Raw genomic sequence first — 17098 nt, 5'->3', positions numbered from 1 at the left:
AAAAGGGGTGGGGCGCCGGGGCAGCGCGGGGCTCGGCCCCGGGTTCCCGCCGGTGCCCCGCGTGCTTCTGCCCGACCGCCCGCCAGCTGCTCACACTGCAGGATGATCTCTTCGAACGCCTGCCTCTGCAGCCGGTCCCGCCGCCTCAGCTCCTCCGCGATGTGGCGCTTCCAGCGGGGAAAGTCGGCGGCGCGGAGGCCCGACGACATGTCGCGCGCTGCCCCGGCGCCTTAGCGCCACCAATCCGAGCGGAGGCTGGCGGCCGCGGCCCGCGGCATGAGGCTACCGGCGGGCGCGGGCCGGCAGCTTCAACACTCAGCTCCACGCACAGGCCGCCCCCGAGGCCATCCGGGACGGCCTTCCGGCTCCCGCCGGAAATGACTTTCGTGAGGACCGGAAGGCCCGCCTCCTCGCCGACGTCTTGCGCCCACGCACGCACGAGGCCGGCGCCAACGGAGGGCGCTCGCTAATGACGCCCTCCCGAGGCCGGAAACTCGCGGGGCAGAGAGGCGGCCGCTGGGAGGCGTTCGGGCCGCGCTGGAGGCTCAGCCCAGGGCGGGAAGGAGACAGGAAAGGGGCCGTTTCCGCCCGCCTGCTTGCCTTTCCGGCTCTGCTCTACCTCATTTTATATTTTCTTTCTTGGCCTGCCTCCCTTTTCTTCATCTCTCTTTGCAAGCAGAAGTGGGGTCCATCCCCACATTGTAACCGTGTGATCGTAGATGAGTGACAACCTCCCTAAGCCTCAGTTTCCTAATCTGTAAAATGAGGACCGTGATGATACGTACCCCACGGGGTTGCCGTGAGGACGAAAAGGCATAACCTATGTAAGGCAGTTAGCACTGTGCCTGGCACACGATGAGCCTAACTTTACCTGGACACCAGGTATCCTTCCTAGGTCGACCCGGAGTCTGGCCGCTTTAGCAAGAGCGACCCACTGACCTTGGAAACAGGTTTTTTGCAATGAAGAAATGGAATGCAAAGAACAGCTGAGAAAGAAGGGAAGAGATTGGCCATGTTAATCATTAGAAGCCTAGAAATTATCTGTGATCTCACAGTAAGTGGGTCCTTGGAAAGTAATCTAGGGGTGGGGATACACACAGGACTTTGAAAGAGGAAAAGGACAGTAGATGTTGAAAGGAGTCCATGGAAGATGCAGACTCCGGAGAAGATGGCGTTTGTCAGCTCAGCGGAAGGGAAAACCACAATCTGTTATAGAATCATCTGAGCTCCATCTGCCTTTGACAAGTTAGTGAATTTACTGCAGGAAAATGGAACTGGACAAAGTAGGAGGCCAGAGGAGAGAAAAGGAATGTCAGAAACTGCCTTCTTTAATAGTGTGTCTCAGACCAGAGGGAGATCCTTCAGAGACAGTTAGGAAAGCCTTTCCTCTCCTATGGAGCCCCGGAGTGGGACAGCCAGGCGTCTAGAGCTGAGGTTACAGATATTTCGTTGGCCGTCAGTATGGTGTGATCTGAATTTGTGGAAAGGACTCATGGGGATCAGAAATAGAAGGGAATTCCTCACACGGTGAAGACAATTGAGAAGTAGGTTCTTAGAGTAGGCACAACAAGAGTGCCTCCAAATTTGATGGTGGTACCAATCTCAAAAGACTGTAGCCTCATATAGCATCAAACCTTGACCATTCAACATGCTAATTTCCCAGACAAGTTATGATTAAAATATGTTAATGAATTTTCAGAACTAGCAATTCCTCTTGTAGGGATTTATGCCAAGAAATATTTGAACAAATGTCCAGATAAAAAAAGTTGGTCATGCTATTTTTAATAATAGTGGAAAGTTGGAAGTAATCTGTAGATCCAACAATAAGAGATAGGTTTAATAACTGTATATTTATTGCTCAAAAAATATTCCTAATAAAAGCAGCATATGGAATGAATCCAATTTATGTAAAATAAGCGTGTTGGTGGCTCCTCGTAAGCAAAATTTGTTGAGTGAATAGGGAATATAGTTTCTAAGCTATGGATACTAAACTCTGCTAAATTCTGCCCTCTCCCTAACTCACCAGCTTTATCTGGTGCGCACTGCGCCCCACTGGGCCCTCTTACTCCCTTCTGTGCACCATGCTCCCTCCCATAGCAAGGCTTTTGGATTTACTGTGCTTCTCTTGGGTACACCCTTCCCTTCTGACTTCTCCAAGTTAATTCCTATGATTTAATGCTCAGCTCGACTGTCACTGCCTCACAACCTTCAGATAACAGACTTTCACGGCTAGGTCAGATCTCCCTCCTGCACGGAGAGGTTAAGTTACTTATCTGAGGACACCTCGCTAGTTAGTGGCAAGACCTAGGTTCAAACACAGACAGTTTGACTCTAGCGTCTGTGCCCGTAACCATTGCCCTCCACTGCTCTGTCTCTATTTCAGCTGACGTTGCAGTTTGGCTTGACTAGAATATGTAAAACAGAGAATAATTTGAAATGATATGTAATTAATTCTTAAATTAGCCAATAGGCAGGGCATCCCGGTGAAGAGCAAAGTCAGTGATGTGAAGGCCTCAGGTGTGTTCCCAGGACCTTGATGGGAGTGGCTGGAGGGGGGATGAGTAATAGGAAGGAGGAAGAAATGAGATTGTCTGAATATTCTGGAAACAGATTATGGATCTTAAGAGAACAGTTTTTCTTTTTGTTCTCGGAAATAATGAATGTCTAAAGGATTCAGCATGCTTTGCTGGAAAACAACATCTATGTTCCAGAAATGGATTCTGACTGCCTATAAGGGATGTAAGAGAAATATAAAATATCCCAAGATTCCTGCAGCAGTGTGTTAAGCAGTGCAAATTTGCTCACAGAAGAGTGGAAGAGGCATTGCCTGTCCAAGAACTTTCTTTGTGGAAAATCCAGTCTCACTAAAGCAAAGTATGAACAGATTTAACCTAACAGCATTTCCACTGCTAAAACGTTCCAGGAGATTTTCGCCTTAACCATCAGTGCCTCCGCATCCCGTCTGGGAGATCCTCTAGAGATGCTCCAGTTCTGAGAAATTCAAGACTCACTTTCAGATAATTGTCTTGTTTGCTCTTGTCCTTTCCTTTTGGTCTTCCTGATTTCCTCCATCTTTCAGTCAGATGGGAACAGTCTGGTCCTAGAGTGGATCAGGCTCAGGGGTGAGCTCCCCGTGGGAGACAACGATAGCCCAGGCTCAGATCCGGACCTCAAGGAGGTCACTCTTTGGCAAGGGAGATCCGCATCTATGAGTGTAAGGAATGTAAAGTAAAAGAGGGCCGGCCAGAAGGCAGTGCCAACAGATTTTCTTCTGTTCTTTTTTTCTCTTGCTTTTATTCCTTTCTAAAATACGATTTCTTCTTTTTAAAAAATTGCTCTTGATCTTTAATTCTTTTTTTTTTTTGAGGAAGATTAGCCCTGAGCTAACATCTGCTGCCAATCCTCCTCTTTTTGCTGAGGAAGACTGACCCTGAGCCAACATCCATGCCCATCTTCCTCTACTTTATATATAAGACGCCTACCACAGCATGGCCTGCCAAGTGGTGCCGTGTCTGCACCCAGGATCCAAACTGGTGAACCCCAGGCCCGTCGAAGTGGAATGTGTGAACTTAACAGCTACGCCACCAGGCCAGCCCCGTGATTTTTAATTATTTCCACTCCTTTTCAGCTCTTGCCAAAATCTGATCACTAAAGGTGAGAGTAAACTAAGTTAACCGTGTGGCTGTGTTAACTGTCTGCTGTACAAACCTATTACCTGGTAGAACCAAAGGGTAGCCAAGAAACCAACCAACACAGGTTTTCAGACACTGATGATCCCTCCAAATGTGGTTTTTCGTGACAGTAATGATGCTCCCTTACAACCATATGTTGCCTGACATTTGGCTTTTCTCCGTTCTCCTTAGTATTGTTGCATTTGCCTATGTATGATACTACAGAAAAATCTCATTAGCAAGCATCTCTTTGAACATAGTAAATCACATGTAGGTCTTGTCCTCCACTCCATACGTGTGCTGACACTCAGATTTGATATTTTAATAATGACAGTGTCTGAGATGGGTGTTATCCTTATACCCCAATACAAGCATTATAGGAAAGTTCAACTTTCTTAGAGGAAGTCCCTGTTAACCCTCCTATGTGTTGGCGGCCAAGTATTGGGAGTGACACTGGAGTGGTCAAAATGACACGTCTAACCACCTGGGAATATGACTCCTGGCTAGAAAGTATGCGTGTTGAGGGGGGAGTTATCTCCCTTGTTTTGCTTCTTGGATCTTTAAAGAGATGGTAAAATTTCTCCCAGACACTACTGCCCTCTTCCGCTATCAATAATTGCTATCGTTTATTGAGTGATTTTTATATGCCGTGCACTGGGTTCTACAAGGATTAAAATATAGAATTCTCCCAGCACTGTAATGTAGGTGCTATTAACACTTCCTTTTACAGATGAGGAAACTGACACAGAGGTCAAGTAACTTGTCTGATGTCGCAGAGTTAGTAAGAGACATAACTCGGATTCATTGAGGAAAACTGGCAACAGAACCCACCCATTAAATCGTGGCACTGTGCCGTGTGTCAGGGTACCAGGGTTGTGACTGTTTTTTAGGATTAAATAGAGTATCAGTTAGAATACTTTTTTTTTTTTGAGGAAGATTAGCCCTGAGCTAACTACTGCCAGTCCTCCTCTTTTTGCTGAGGAAGACTGGCCCTGAGCTAACATACATGCCCATCTTCTTCTACTTTATACGTGGGATGCCTACCACAGCATGGCTTTTGCCAAGCGGTGCCATGTCCGCACCCAGGATCCGAACCGGAGAACCCTGGGCCGCTGAGAAGCGGAACGTGCGCACGTAACTGCTGCGCCACCGGGCCGGCCCCTGTTAGAATACTTTTGATTGCAAGCATTAGAAGTGAAATTTGAGCTTCCTTAAGGGAAAGTGGGGGGTTATCAGGATATGAGGTGTTGCACAGAGCTGGTAGCAGGGATGTGGCTGGACACCAGGAATCACTGGAACCAGGACACAAATCCCATCAGAACACTCAGCCCTTTGCATCTGCTTCTCTCTGTAAATTGCTGCTTCCTTTTCCTCTTGTCTTGCAGCCCAGCTCTTTTTGTTTCCCAGCCCTCCCATCCTGATGGTGAAGAAATGGCTCCTTCAACATCTCCTCAGTACAAGCAAGCTGCATACTGAGCTGGTATCTCCGAACCCCAGTTCTTAATTCCTGGGAGAGGATTCCCATGGACCAGCAGATGCCCATATCTGACAATCAGGGTGGCAAAGGGGCGGGATCAGTCTTCCCTCCTCTGGATGCGGGAGGAGGGAACAGTTCCCAGAAGAAGGGAAATGTGGGACACATCATCTGTTCAGACTGCCCAGCTCCATTTCCCTCGTTGTTTTATTAACAGATTCCACCCTCCTGGCTACATTCATGGTATTTCCATGCCCCTTCGTGCAACAAATTGATCCCAGGAGTGGGCACAGGAAACCTTGCCAACCACTGTCTTCCATGGGGACTTTTAAACTAGATCTGGGAGAGCGGAACGATTTTCTCCTTTGGTTAGGAAGTCTGAGGATATGCAGCAGGATCCACTAGTGGCCATGCCCCCTCTGATGTCTCGTGAAAAGTTTAGTCTGAAAACAATGGAGCAAAGGCACAGGGAAAAGAGGAGACGAGAAAGCAAGAATCCTGATGGCGTTGCAGACCCTTGTTCCAGCCACTCCGGCAAGGAGCCCAGCCCTGTTCTCCTCCCAGTCTGGTTACGTGAACCAACACATTCCTGCCTTTCATTAAAGCTGGTTTACACTGGGGCTTTATTTTCGCCTGCCACCCAAGAATCCTGACTAACACAGCAGGCTAATACCAAGACGAATGGCATTGCCCCCACAGGTGGTCACTAAGTCAGGGTTTTCCCCTTTAAAATCTTGATGAAATGGGGAAGGACAATCCACTGCCCTTCTCACCATGCACTTTTCATGTTCACCAGCAATCCTCATCCAAATTCTCTGGGAAAAGTTTCTGGATCTGCGATCTCCTGAACTGCTGAGGAAGTTAAGCTGCCTCCTAAATACTAGTGTCTGTTGGTGATAGAAAAATTTTAATAACCCAAAGTTATAATTAGAAATATGAGAACAGACCTGGAATATTAGAAATTACTCTTGCCATGTGTTAGAAATATTTTCTCTTTCCCCCTAGAAAGAAAGTGAAGGGATACCATTTCCAAAAGCACTGTTCAAATGACTCACGAGATATTAATAGCTCTGCTGGGTGTCCCACCAACACTGGCTTCTCACGCAGGAGAATGGCACACAGCAGTGGAATAGGATTTTGGTTAAATACATAGTGCATGTGATGAGATTTTTTTTCTGAGGTTTTAAGTTGATTTTGTCTTTAAAAAGGCCTAAAATTGAAACAGCAATTTATTGGACTTGCTCCCCAAATCCAAATGCTAGGCGTTTTCCCTTTGGGAAGCCAATCCCCAAATAAGGAGGAACCAGCCAGGGGTACAGCATCCTACAGAGATGGGGCTCAGGACTGGCTGCTCTGTGGTGGGTGACTGTACATGCATTCCAGCTTTTTGAACAGAACCTCTTTTTTCCAATAAGGAAATTTTTCTATCCCAATGTACACACTGGACCTCAGTCTCTGTTAAAGATTCCTTAGAAATCCTTGGCATGGCCCCCTTAATTTTGTCGAGGACTACACATGGATAAATGGCTGCTCCACTAACCTGGGTAACCCCAGCACAGCGCTTGTTCTCCTGGAGCGGAAGCAGTCCAGTCCAGGGCAGAACGGTCTAGCCTGTGATGCCTACGTAGGATCTTGGAAATGTTCGGTTGTCCTTCCCAGCAGCTTCAGGTGGTCTAGTCCAGCCCTTGCAGAGTCTACCTTGAGGTGGAGATTCAGGAATGGCTCCTCTGGTCTTTCCAACTTGTCTCTGAGATCTCCCATGAGTCTTGGCCCTGCCCTGGACCTTGGGGGTGCACCACTTGACCAAATCTGGGGTGAAGTACCCCACACTCTCTTCCTTCCACAATCTCTCATTCTCTTTCTTCCCTCCCTCCAATTTAATTCTTTTTACCTTTTTTTTCCCTCAAGGCCCCATCTCCTTGGTGTCCAACACGACTTCTGCCCCCATGAAGATTAAGTTTATCAACCATTCTCTGCTCCATTCATTTCCTCAGTTAGGAGTATGTGTATGTGTTTGTGTGTGTGTGTGTGTTAGTATGTTGGAGGCAAAAGTAAGTGACCTTTCTGGTCTGGCCGGGAAGTGGGGCAGTGGGGAAGTATCTAAAAGACAATCAGATCTTTGATTCTTGCTAGCGAGCCCCCCATACCTTATTAAACTGTAAGATTCTATTTCTCTTTGCAGGTCTGACTTCTGTTACAGAAGCCCTGCCCCCACCCCATACCCATTACCTTAACCTTAAGTTAGGAGCTTCAAGAGGTGAGGAGAGGATGAGAGGAAAAGGAAAATACCCATTCTTTCATGCAAGCAAGAAGGAAAGTAAGATAGGGTCTGCAGATTTGTGAGCCTGAATGTCGATGGACCAATTTCGATGGGAATTAGGATGACAAGCAGCCCTAAGTCAGCATCCCTGTGTCAGTGGTACTTACCCCTTGTAGAAGTTAGGAGGGTTTTGTCTGCAAGCAATATAAACCTTAACTTGTAACTTAAACCAGGGGTCAGCAAACTCTGGGCCATGGGCCAAATCCAGCCTGCCTTCTGTTTTTGTACAGCCCTTGAGTTAAGGAGAGTTTTTACATTTTTAAAATAAAGGAGGGCCTATGTGTTGGCGTTGAACTTGTGCCTCTCAGATCTCCTACTGGGGAAGTGTAATGGACTGACACCCCAGCTGCTGTGCTCTGAATCCACCACCACAGTCCAGCATGTCCATGCTCCCATGGATGCCCCACCAATGGCCAAGCATGGCTGGGATGCTAAGGCAGGACTGCTTCTGAGACACGTGGGACTCCTCGCATGCCCCCAAATTTGTGTGCCCCCAAAATTCATGTGTTGGCGCCTTAACCCCCAATGTGATGGTGTGAGGAGGTGGGGCCTTTGGGAGGTGGTTAGGTCCTGAGGATGGAGCACTCATGAATGGGATTAGTGCCCTTATAAGAGGGGACACCTGAGAGATGACCTTTCTATCAGTGGCTGTCTGCAAACCAGGAAGAGGGCTCTCACCAGATTTAGAACCTGCTGGAAACTTAATCTTGGACTTGCTGGTTTCAAGAACTGTGAGAAATAAGTCTCTGTTATTTGAGGCCCCCCGTCTATGGTGTCTTGTTATAGCATCTGGAACTAAGACAGACGCCTCATTGGTCCTGCTGAAACTTCGTTAAAATGTACTGCAGGCTGACAATCTTCCTACCCAACCTCCTTTCTTCCCTCTTTCCTTCCCTGGATTCCGACCTGCATGGTGGTCTGACGGTTCTCCTAGCCTTGTCTGGCGACCCCGCCATCTTTCCTCCCAGGCATCTCCCTCAATAAATCTCCCGTATTGAATTCTCCTTGGCATGTGCTTCTCAGGGAACCAGAGGAGGCTGCTGTGAACCCCAAGTGCCAGGAGAAGGGTGGGAAGGAAGGAACCGCCAACTCTGCTGTAGACATTTGGGGGGGCCCTGCCCCTCCCCAAGTCTGTCCTCTTTCCCTCTAGTAACATCATGTGCCTGGGTGGTAATGTTTCTACCACGTGACTGGACCTTTCTGACCAATCATTCATTGGACAAGCAATGGACTCTTGACCCAAGCTGGGTCAAATTCCTTTTCCAGGGGTCTGAATGTGGGGAGCTGGACTTCAGGGTCTGGAGCAGCCACGCTGAGCCAAGGCAAAGCCAGGGAGACTGGCAATGCACAGAGGACCATCTGTGGGACAGAAGCAAGAAACAGGTGGGCAGAGGAAATGTCCAGGGAAGACCAGGGTCCAGGCAGGAGCCACCCGCAGCCCAACAGCCCTGTTCCCAGTGTGTGTGCCTGAGGCCTGCTCTTCTTTAGCTCTCCTTAGCCTTACGTTGCTTCATCTCCATCTGTGGCTGGTTTCTTTTCCTTGACTAAATGGAAATTTAGAATTTTACAGCAGGAAAATCCCTTAGACATAATTTTATGGCAGAGACTCAAAGCAGGAAATTTCCACCCCATCCTGCCTATCTTTGCCAAGATCTGAGGAAATGAACCCATGTTTCCTGGAAGTAGCACTGAGTGCAACTCCAGGCCCTAGGTCAGGCGTAGCGAGGCTCCCCAGCAGAGGGAAAATGGCGTTGCTGTGCCCTTTCTCAGGCCCTGATCCATGGTGGGGAGGTGACGGCCTCTCACACAGCAGTGGATAAGGGGAGACGTCTGCCTGCCGTTTCTCCCATATCTTAGGATGACCTCTCGTGTGAGGGCCAAGAGGGCACGTCTCCTGCTCGGGATGAGTGGAACCTTCTCTGCTCCTCCCCAACATCCCTGCATCCCATGTCTCATGATTCCACAGCATCTCCGAGATCAACAGCTGAGATTTCGCTTTACCATGAGGAACCAAACAGCCTATTTCCGTTAATTTTTCCAAAGTAAATGAAGTCTGAGTAGACATTTTTATGAAGTCATCAGGAGGGCCTCTGCTACAGAGGTGCCACCTCCAGAAACTGGAAACTGCCGACAACCGTGTAAATAGCTTGCCTGATAAAAACTAAAAAAACAAAAACTTAAATCCCATTTGGGATGAACACGTGTTTTACGGGCTGAAGCTACTTTTTTTTTCACGAGTGAATGTCTTTCCTGAAAAATAAAGTATTCATTGTTGATGCATCTATTCTAGTTCAGAGAGAAAAAAACTCCACAATTTTGGTTATTTTTAGTGAGTGAAGTTCAAAGAGAAAGAAGATCAAGAGAATTCAGAGAATTTTTTAGATGGTTGTTTTGAATTTTGAAAATAGACTAGTTACTAACATGGCTCCATGTTAATAAGAGCCATGCACAGGAGGAAGTTTTTAGAACTATTGGAAACATGACCCAACTGTCAAAAGCACAAGAAATCAGCAATTCCAATTATGAAACTAAATGACAGTATTCTATTTGTCGGGCCACAGGGAAATGTGACAAAAATTGTCCTTGCATGCACGGGCGCATACACACACTCACACACAATGTTTTGTGAAGTCTGTGTCTGCCATATCTGGCATTTGTATCCCGGGGGAAATGGTTTGCATATTTTGATGCTGTATTCAGCTTCATCATCTGACTTATGGGCAAAGTCAACTTCAATGAAGAAAATGTGTGTAAGTGGCATTTCAGCCTGAGTTGATGGAGAATGTGGCAGCGTCCCACATACAAAATAGAGGAAGACTGGTCCAGTTGTTAGCTCAGGGCCAATCTTCACACACACACAAAAAGTTGTCCTTGTGAAAGAAAGTTAAACCAAAGAAAAATTTTGAAGGAATCTGTCACCAGCTTTCATGAGTTTTCTCTCTCTCTCTCTCTTTCTTCCTTCTTAGTCCTGCTATAAACCCCTATGGCTGGTTTCAAAAGGCTTTTCTTACCTGAATTTCAGGTTATTTTGGTAGGATAGGGTTCTGACTCTAGTAGGTCGGAGGTTATGAAGATAGCAAAGTCTATAAATACATCTAGCACGTAGTTTTCCATTAGCCTTTACCACTTGACACTTCCGTGCATGTGTGAAAAGATTTTCTTCACCAGTTTGTTAGTACAGTACAAAATCTTTCCTAGTTAGATAGATGACAATCGTGTCTGACTGTTGTTTTAATTTACATTTCTTTGGTTAAATTGAGCATTCTCCCATCTACCTGTTCATTCATCATTCATTCTCTTTTGGGTGATGTCTGTCTAATCCTCTGCCCGTTTTCCTTAGGCAAGAGATAAACAATTACCTGGGAATTGTTTGGGACAAGGCTAAGAACAGATGATTTTTGAAAAAGCATTTTTCTCAGCATTTGTCTAAGATACCTTCTCTGTAAGACAGACAGGACGTGCGTCTCAACTTGGTCCCTCAACTTCTGAGCGCGTGCACGTTAGCAAGCATCCTCTAAGGAAACTGTGAAAATTCCTCACTTAGTGTTTATGAAGCATCGCCGTATCTGAGTTATTCCATATCTTAGCATTTCCATATCTTTGGATGAAAAGTTCTGCTACCTAAGCTATTATCATCAGGGTGGTCACACTTTTCCCAAGCTGAGACTTCTGAGGGAGGGTAAAGACAAAGTTATTTTAGAAGAGCAAGTAGAAACTTCCCACCTTCTCAAGTACAGCAGCAGTGGAGGGTGGCACGGCTTTGAGCCGCCACTCAGAGTACATTGTAATGAGGACTTTGCTTTCATTTGGACTCAAAAATGATACCGTCCATGTCCTCCTGGAGGTGGGGGGCTCCTCCTGTAGGCCCCACAACACGCCTACTGGCTGGGCTAGTGCCCTCTTACACCATCTATTTCTCTAGGCTCTTGACTTTCTCCCTTCTTTGGGTCAGGGACCCTTTGAGACTTAATTAATTAATTCAACAAGTATTTATTAAGTGCTTAGTATACGCCAAGCACTATTTTCGGTGCTAAGGCTAGGCCAGTATTTTTGTCCCTAAAGAGCTTTCCTTCTAATGGGGAGAGACAAGCCGTAAACAACTGAACGGGGCCAGCCCGGTGGTGTAGTGGTTAAGTTCACATGTTCCACTTTAGTGGCCCAGGGTTTGCAGATTCAGATCCCAGGAGCGGATCTACACACTACTCATCAAGCCATGCTGTGGCGACATCCCACATACAAAATAGAGGAAGATTGGCAGATGTTAACTCAGGGCCAATCTTCTTCACCAAAAAATAAAATAAATCCAAAAACAACTGAACATACCAAAGAAGTAAATTATGCATGTGTAGGGTGGTGAGTACTGTGGACCAAAAGAAAAAGTGGAGCAGAGAAAGGGTGACGAGGAGGGGGTGGAGGTGCAATTTGCACATCAATAGGATGGCCGGGGTAGACTTCACTGAGAAGGTGAGGTTTTAGCAAGGACCTGAAGGAGGAAAGGGAGTGAGCTAAGAGGCTACCTAAGGGAGGAGCATTCTGCACAGAGGGGTCAGCTAGAGCGGGCTCTGGAGCAGGTGCACTGGAGCCCAGCCAGTCCTCTTAGCAGCCAGTGCACCCGGCCCCTGCTGGAATGGGTGTTGGCTGCTAAAGGCTCACGGACTTCTCTGGAGGCTTGCCCTTGGCTGACCAGAGCTGGCTCCCCTCCTACAGATGCCTGGGAGGTGACCAGTAACTGACCGGTAGGAGGGGGCATAGGAGCCCAGTGCCCTTGCCTCTGAATGAGACGCTCTCTGTGATGTGATGTATGTTCTGGAGCTCTGCACAGGACAGACGGAGGCTAGACTCCTAAAACTACAGTTCTGCCTAACCTCTTCCCCTGAGCCATCCTGCTTCCCTTAATGCCTACCCTGCTGCCTGGACTGAGAGCATTTCCTCAATAAATCAATTGCACAGGAATCCCAGTCTTAGGTTCTGCTTCTAGGGAGCCCAGCCCAAGGCAGCCCTACGGCCAGAGCTTGCCTGATATGTCCGAAGCCCAGCAGGGAAGCCACTGTGGCTAGAGCATGCCTCCCCAGGAAATGTGCACACATACACACGTGCAGACCGTTCTGCCTGAGGCACTATGGAACCAGAGTCAGCCGCCACAGTGTCTTTCTGGGCCCTATCTAAGGGCTGCTAACCCTACTGTTGACTTCCTGATCCACCACCCATTCCTCCACAAAAGGGTTGGAAGGGGACCTCCTCAGATAGAGTTTTCTGTATTCAGTTAGGAAAAGCTGCCCATTTGCGTCTTTCTGAAGCTGCTTTCCTGAAAAATTACTGGATCCATTTCCTATGAACTGAGTTGAGTCCCCCTAGAAATTCATGTGTTGAATGGCTAACACCCAGCGGGACTGTATTTGGACATAGGGCTTTTGGGAAATAATTAAAGTTAAGCGAGGTCATAAGGATGGGGCCCTGATCCAATAGGATCGTTGATCTTATAAGAAGAGGAAGAGAGAGAGAGATTTTCCCTTTGTCCCTGCCATGTGAAGACACTGAGAACACAGCCGTCTGTGAACCAGGAACTGAACGGTACAGTGTTTTGTTATGGCGGTCTGAGCAGACCATCAAAACTACAAACCCATCAAAACCACTAAAGTCAGTTTGGGAAATTCTGGAGTTAGGTTTGTGAAGATTACTTTTCTGATCCACTTGGGAAACAGCTCCTGCAATGCCACCGCCCAGCTCCAAGGAGCCAAGCCAGGGTGTCCTTCAGCATTGACAGAGGATTTGAGAACCAGGGGCACATCAGGATTCAACTTCCTTTTCTATTTCCATACTTAACCATAAGATGGAAGCATTGTAAAAGGTCTGAAGATGGAGACCAACGCAGACTTTTCTTAGAATTTTAATTATTTCCTGTGTAGCTGCTGTTCTGTGAATACAGAAGTAATCTCCTCTTGTATAGAAAATTCATTCTGAGAGGTAATTGGTTTATTTTTTTATGTAAAATGCTTAACCCACCTCCACATATCCTGGCATTACAACCAAACTCTTGACAAGGGATGGAAAGAACAGTTTTGGAGACTGGAGACTCAGCTCAGCGACTCGGCTCTCCACTTTTCTTGGGTGACTTCTGCCAAGTGCACCAACCTCCCTGACCCTCAGTTTCTTCCTCTATAAAATACACATAAGACCCACCCTACAGAGTATTGAGGATCAAGTCAGGAATGTGTATGACTGCATTTTTATTTGGTCCAAAGGCATCCAGTATTCTCACCTCTCTGAGCAATCCCTGAGGTGGGTAACCTGCTCTGTTTGTGTGAATTTACCTTGTTTGTGATTAGATTGTCATGTGGTCAGGCCAGGAGTTGAAGCGCTTAATCCGAGATACGCACCTGCCTCCAGGCCAGCGCTGAAAAGGATGCCTAGGTTGGGAGTCTGCTCACAGGTGAGGGAATAGGCAGGTACAGTGAGGGAGAAAGAGCACCTCCAGGAAAATGGACTAGTTAGTCCCCAGCTGGCTCCATCAGCATCACTTGGGCACTTGTTTAGAATGCATGTTCCCAGGTTTCACCTCCTCCCACCCGGAGCTGCTAAATCGGACTCTCTGTCGGTGGCCCCAGAGCCTGCATTTCTAAATGGGCTCCTCGAGCGATTCTTCCTACACCCAAGTTTGAGAAGCGCAGATCTGGTAGAGTTACATCAGGTTATATAGTCACTAACAGGTTCCTGTAGATTTTGTACCTAAGTTGTAAGTGAATGTTCTGAATGGTTTGCTTAGGATAGATTGCAGTTCAGTTATTCCCCACAATAAGCAGTATTCGTAGGCTACTTATTGAACAAAAAAATTGGAAGCTCATTATAGGTCATCTAGGATTAGTAATTACATTATATCAAATATTCCTCAAGTCCATATTATCACTACTCACGTCCAATTAGGGTGATTTAAGAGGAACAATTGGAAATTCTTTTTACATTTATTCACTGAAAGTCAATTAAGTAAAAGAATAAGAGAGACCCGAAGTGTTAGTTAGAATCTGGGCATAATCAAAACTGTTGCATTTATGAGTTCTGATAGTCGCTTTACTCCTTGGAGGTCTGAAGCCAAGATGCACAGCCAATTAAATGGCAACAAAATGTGTTGTGCAATGAACGGAGAGCAAAGGGCTCACTTAAATTTAGCATTCTGACTTCATTAAAAATTTTTATTCCAGCACATAGAACACGCTGTGAAAAAGAAATCAGAATGACATAAAACAACCCCTCTGTCATCCGGGAGTCTATATTTAGAATCATTTCTAACTGTTTCTGCACCACTGGGACTGTGCAAAAGATTTTCCTTTTCATTATGTTACATTATGAACCAGAACCAAAAATTTAAGACGGGTAGTTTTAATATTTTTCGTTAACAACATATTGTTGAATGATATAATGCCAACGGCGAGAGAGAATGGGTAAAAAAACCCTGTTGTCCATATGCTTGCAGGATGAATAATAATTTCTTGAGTGGAAACAAGGCAAGAGTGAGTCTCAAAAACTATGAAATAGAGGAAAAACAGTGTCTCATGGTGGGGTTCAGTGAGGGCAAGGACGCAGTGCTGGACATCAGGTGTCATCCGCATGGATCTTTGAAGGGAGGGCTCCCAGAGCCCCATCATCTTGAGAAAGGCTGGCTCAAGAAGCTTCTGGGTACCAATAGGCGGCGCCACTATGTATTAACCATGATTTTTGCTTTTCATTTATTACCTCCAAGTGTGCCCTTACGTACATCTGTTACCCTTCCTGCAGATGACAGTCAGAGATGGTAACTGGCCTCAACCAACCAATGGTGAAGTTGGGATTTGAACCCAGCTCTGACTTCAAATCATTCCTCCACTTTATCTCTCACACCACTCTCCCTCCTCTGTGTCTGAATCATGTGCCCAGACCTTGGGACAGCATTTCCCCAAATGCGATGCCCTGAGCACCAGCATCAGAATGATCTGGAATGCTTGTTGAAATTCAGATTCCTAGGCACCACCCAGACCAAGGGAATCTGTCATTCTGACGGGCCTGGGAATCTGCAGTCTCATAAGTTCTCCAGGTGATTCTCACGCATAGCAAAGTTGGAGTGTCACTGTTTTTGAGGAATCGAGAAGAAGCGCGAGATGCTCTGGCTGTCCTTCATGCTTTTATAGACCAGGTGGAGAGGGCGGCCCTTGTGAAACCAAAGCAAAACCTTCCATTTATTTTTGCATCATCTGCAGCAAATTGTGAAATATCAGCCTGGTTTCCACCTGGCGCTCAGTGTACTTTTGCGCCATCCTGCTTTGTGATGAGGTGGTATTTACTTGAGGAATCAAATCCTTCTATTAACATAAGCAAAACATAATTAGAAAAATCTGTTATAAAAACCATTCTGCTTTCCAAGCCAAATATAAATTACTTTGGAGTAAGTCATGCCAGGAATCCCACTTCATTAGTTCATGTAATTAAGAATGAGCGTCACGCCAGTTGCTGTCAATGTCTATTTTTCTTAATTGTTTGGGCATGTGCCCCCCACCCCATCTTTTACTCCCAATGTATGCATAGTTTGAAAGAGTTGCCGTCAAAAGATGATCTTAATTTTGAAGCAAGTTGGGCTGTTTTTTCTCCCTTTGCTCACCCTCCTCCCCATCCATTCGCTGCCCTTCCCAGTGTGTTCCTAGTCTGGAGGCTGAACCCTATGAGCAGTATCACCACCTGGGCTCCCTTACCCTGTGGCCTCTAGTTGGTTTGGCCAATGGGAAGAACCAGCGAGGGGTAAGTGGGCAGGAGAAGAGGGAGGCCAAGGGGTTTTTAACCCAAATCCTTCTTTACCGTGCTTGGTTTCTTTCATGGCCGCAGCTTCTGGCAGGGGCCCCTCTTCCTGGGTCCAGCTCTCACTGCCTTGGGTAACACCAAGCCCTGTTCAGATCTATGGGAGGTGATGGCTTCCTGCTGTTGCTAGTCCCTGGGTGCCTCAGCATCCTTTTCTGGATCTCTTAACTCTGCCTGCACCTCTGTAAATAGTGTCTTCATGAGGGTGTCCCTTGAGTGTGCCCTGTTTCCTACACAGTCAGGTGCACCATTTCTATTCATGGGTTAAGTGCGCACAAAGATGTCTAGTCTATCCAAATTACTGGGCTAACTTGCAAATATAATTACTGAGTTAAAAAAGTTCTGGGTTTATTTTCAAATGTATAAATATACATTGTATACATGTACACACATATACATAAAAAACATTAAAGAGTGACAACCTAGCCCCTTCCAACTTCTTAAGGAGGAAAGACTTCGTTGGTTCCATTGAGGAAATTGACAGAGATGAACTATGGGGAAAGGGAAAAGGTGAGAGTCTAAATTTAACTTGATAAAAAAGGGATTGCATGAGCTAGGACAGAGAAAGGAAAGTGGAAAAGAATAGGAGTAGAGGTGGGTGGAGAGGGGAGGGAGGGGCAGGTAGAGAGGAGCGGGCAGCAGGGTGCCATGAAGTGTGGACACATGGTTCTTGGGGAGAGAAATGAGAATGAGGATTTTAAAGAAGCTTTCTGTGGATTGTGTAGTATGACTCCTCTCCTCACTGCCTATCAGTTGTGATCAACATTTCTCTTCAAGGCTGTGGGGTTTTAAAACGTGTCTGTGAGTTCTTTG

General features: G+C 46.5%; 1 protein-coding gene across 3 annotated transcripts in view; it reads right to left on the bottom strand.

Moving 5' to 3' along the window:
- The window catches only part of ATG16L1 (autophagy related 16 like 1), a 37647-nt gene extending 37229 nt beyond the window's left edge, over positions 1–418 (bottom strand). For all 3 annotated transcript variants that reach the window (XM_070269486.1, XM_023642598.2, XM_023642599.2), the window contains exon 1: positions 95–418. In XM_070269486.1, the coding sequence (XP_070125587.1) occupies positions 95–209 (115 nt within the window). In that variant the 5' untranslated portion in view covers positions 210–418. The remainder of the gene's footprint in view (positions 1–94) is intronic.
- Between the last annotated feature and the right edge of the window lie 16680 nt (positions 419–17098).

The sequence above is a fragment of the Equus caballus genome, chromosome 6 (genome assembly GCF_041296265.1).
Source record: "Equus caballus isolate H_3958 breed thoroughbred chromosome 6, TB-T2T, whole genome shotgun sequence".
NCBI lineage: Eukaryota > Metazoa > Chordata > Mammalia > Perissodactyla > Equidae > Equus > Equus caballus.
This window is presented reverse-complemented; position numbering and strand designations above follow the sequence as displayed.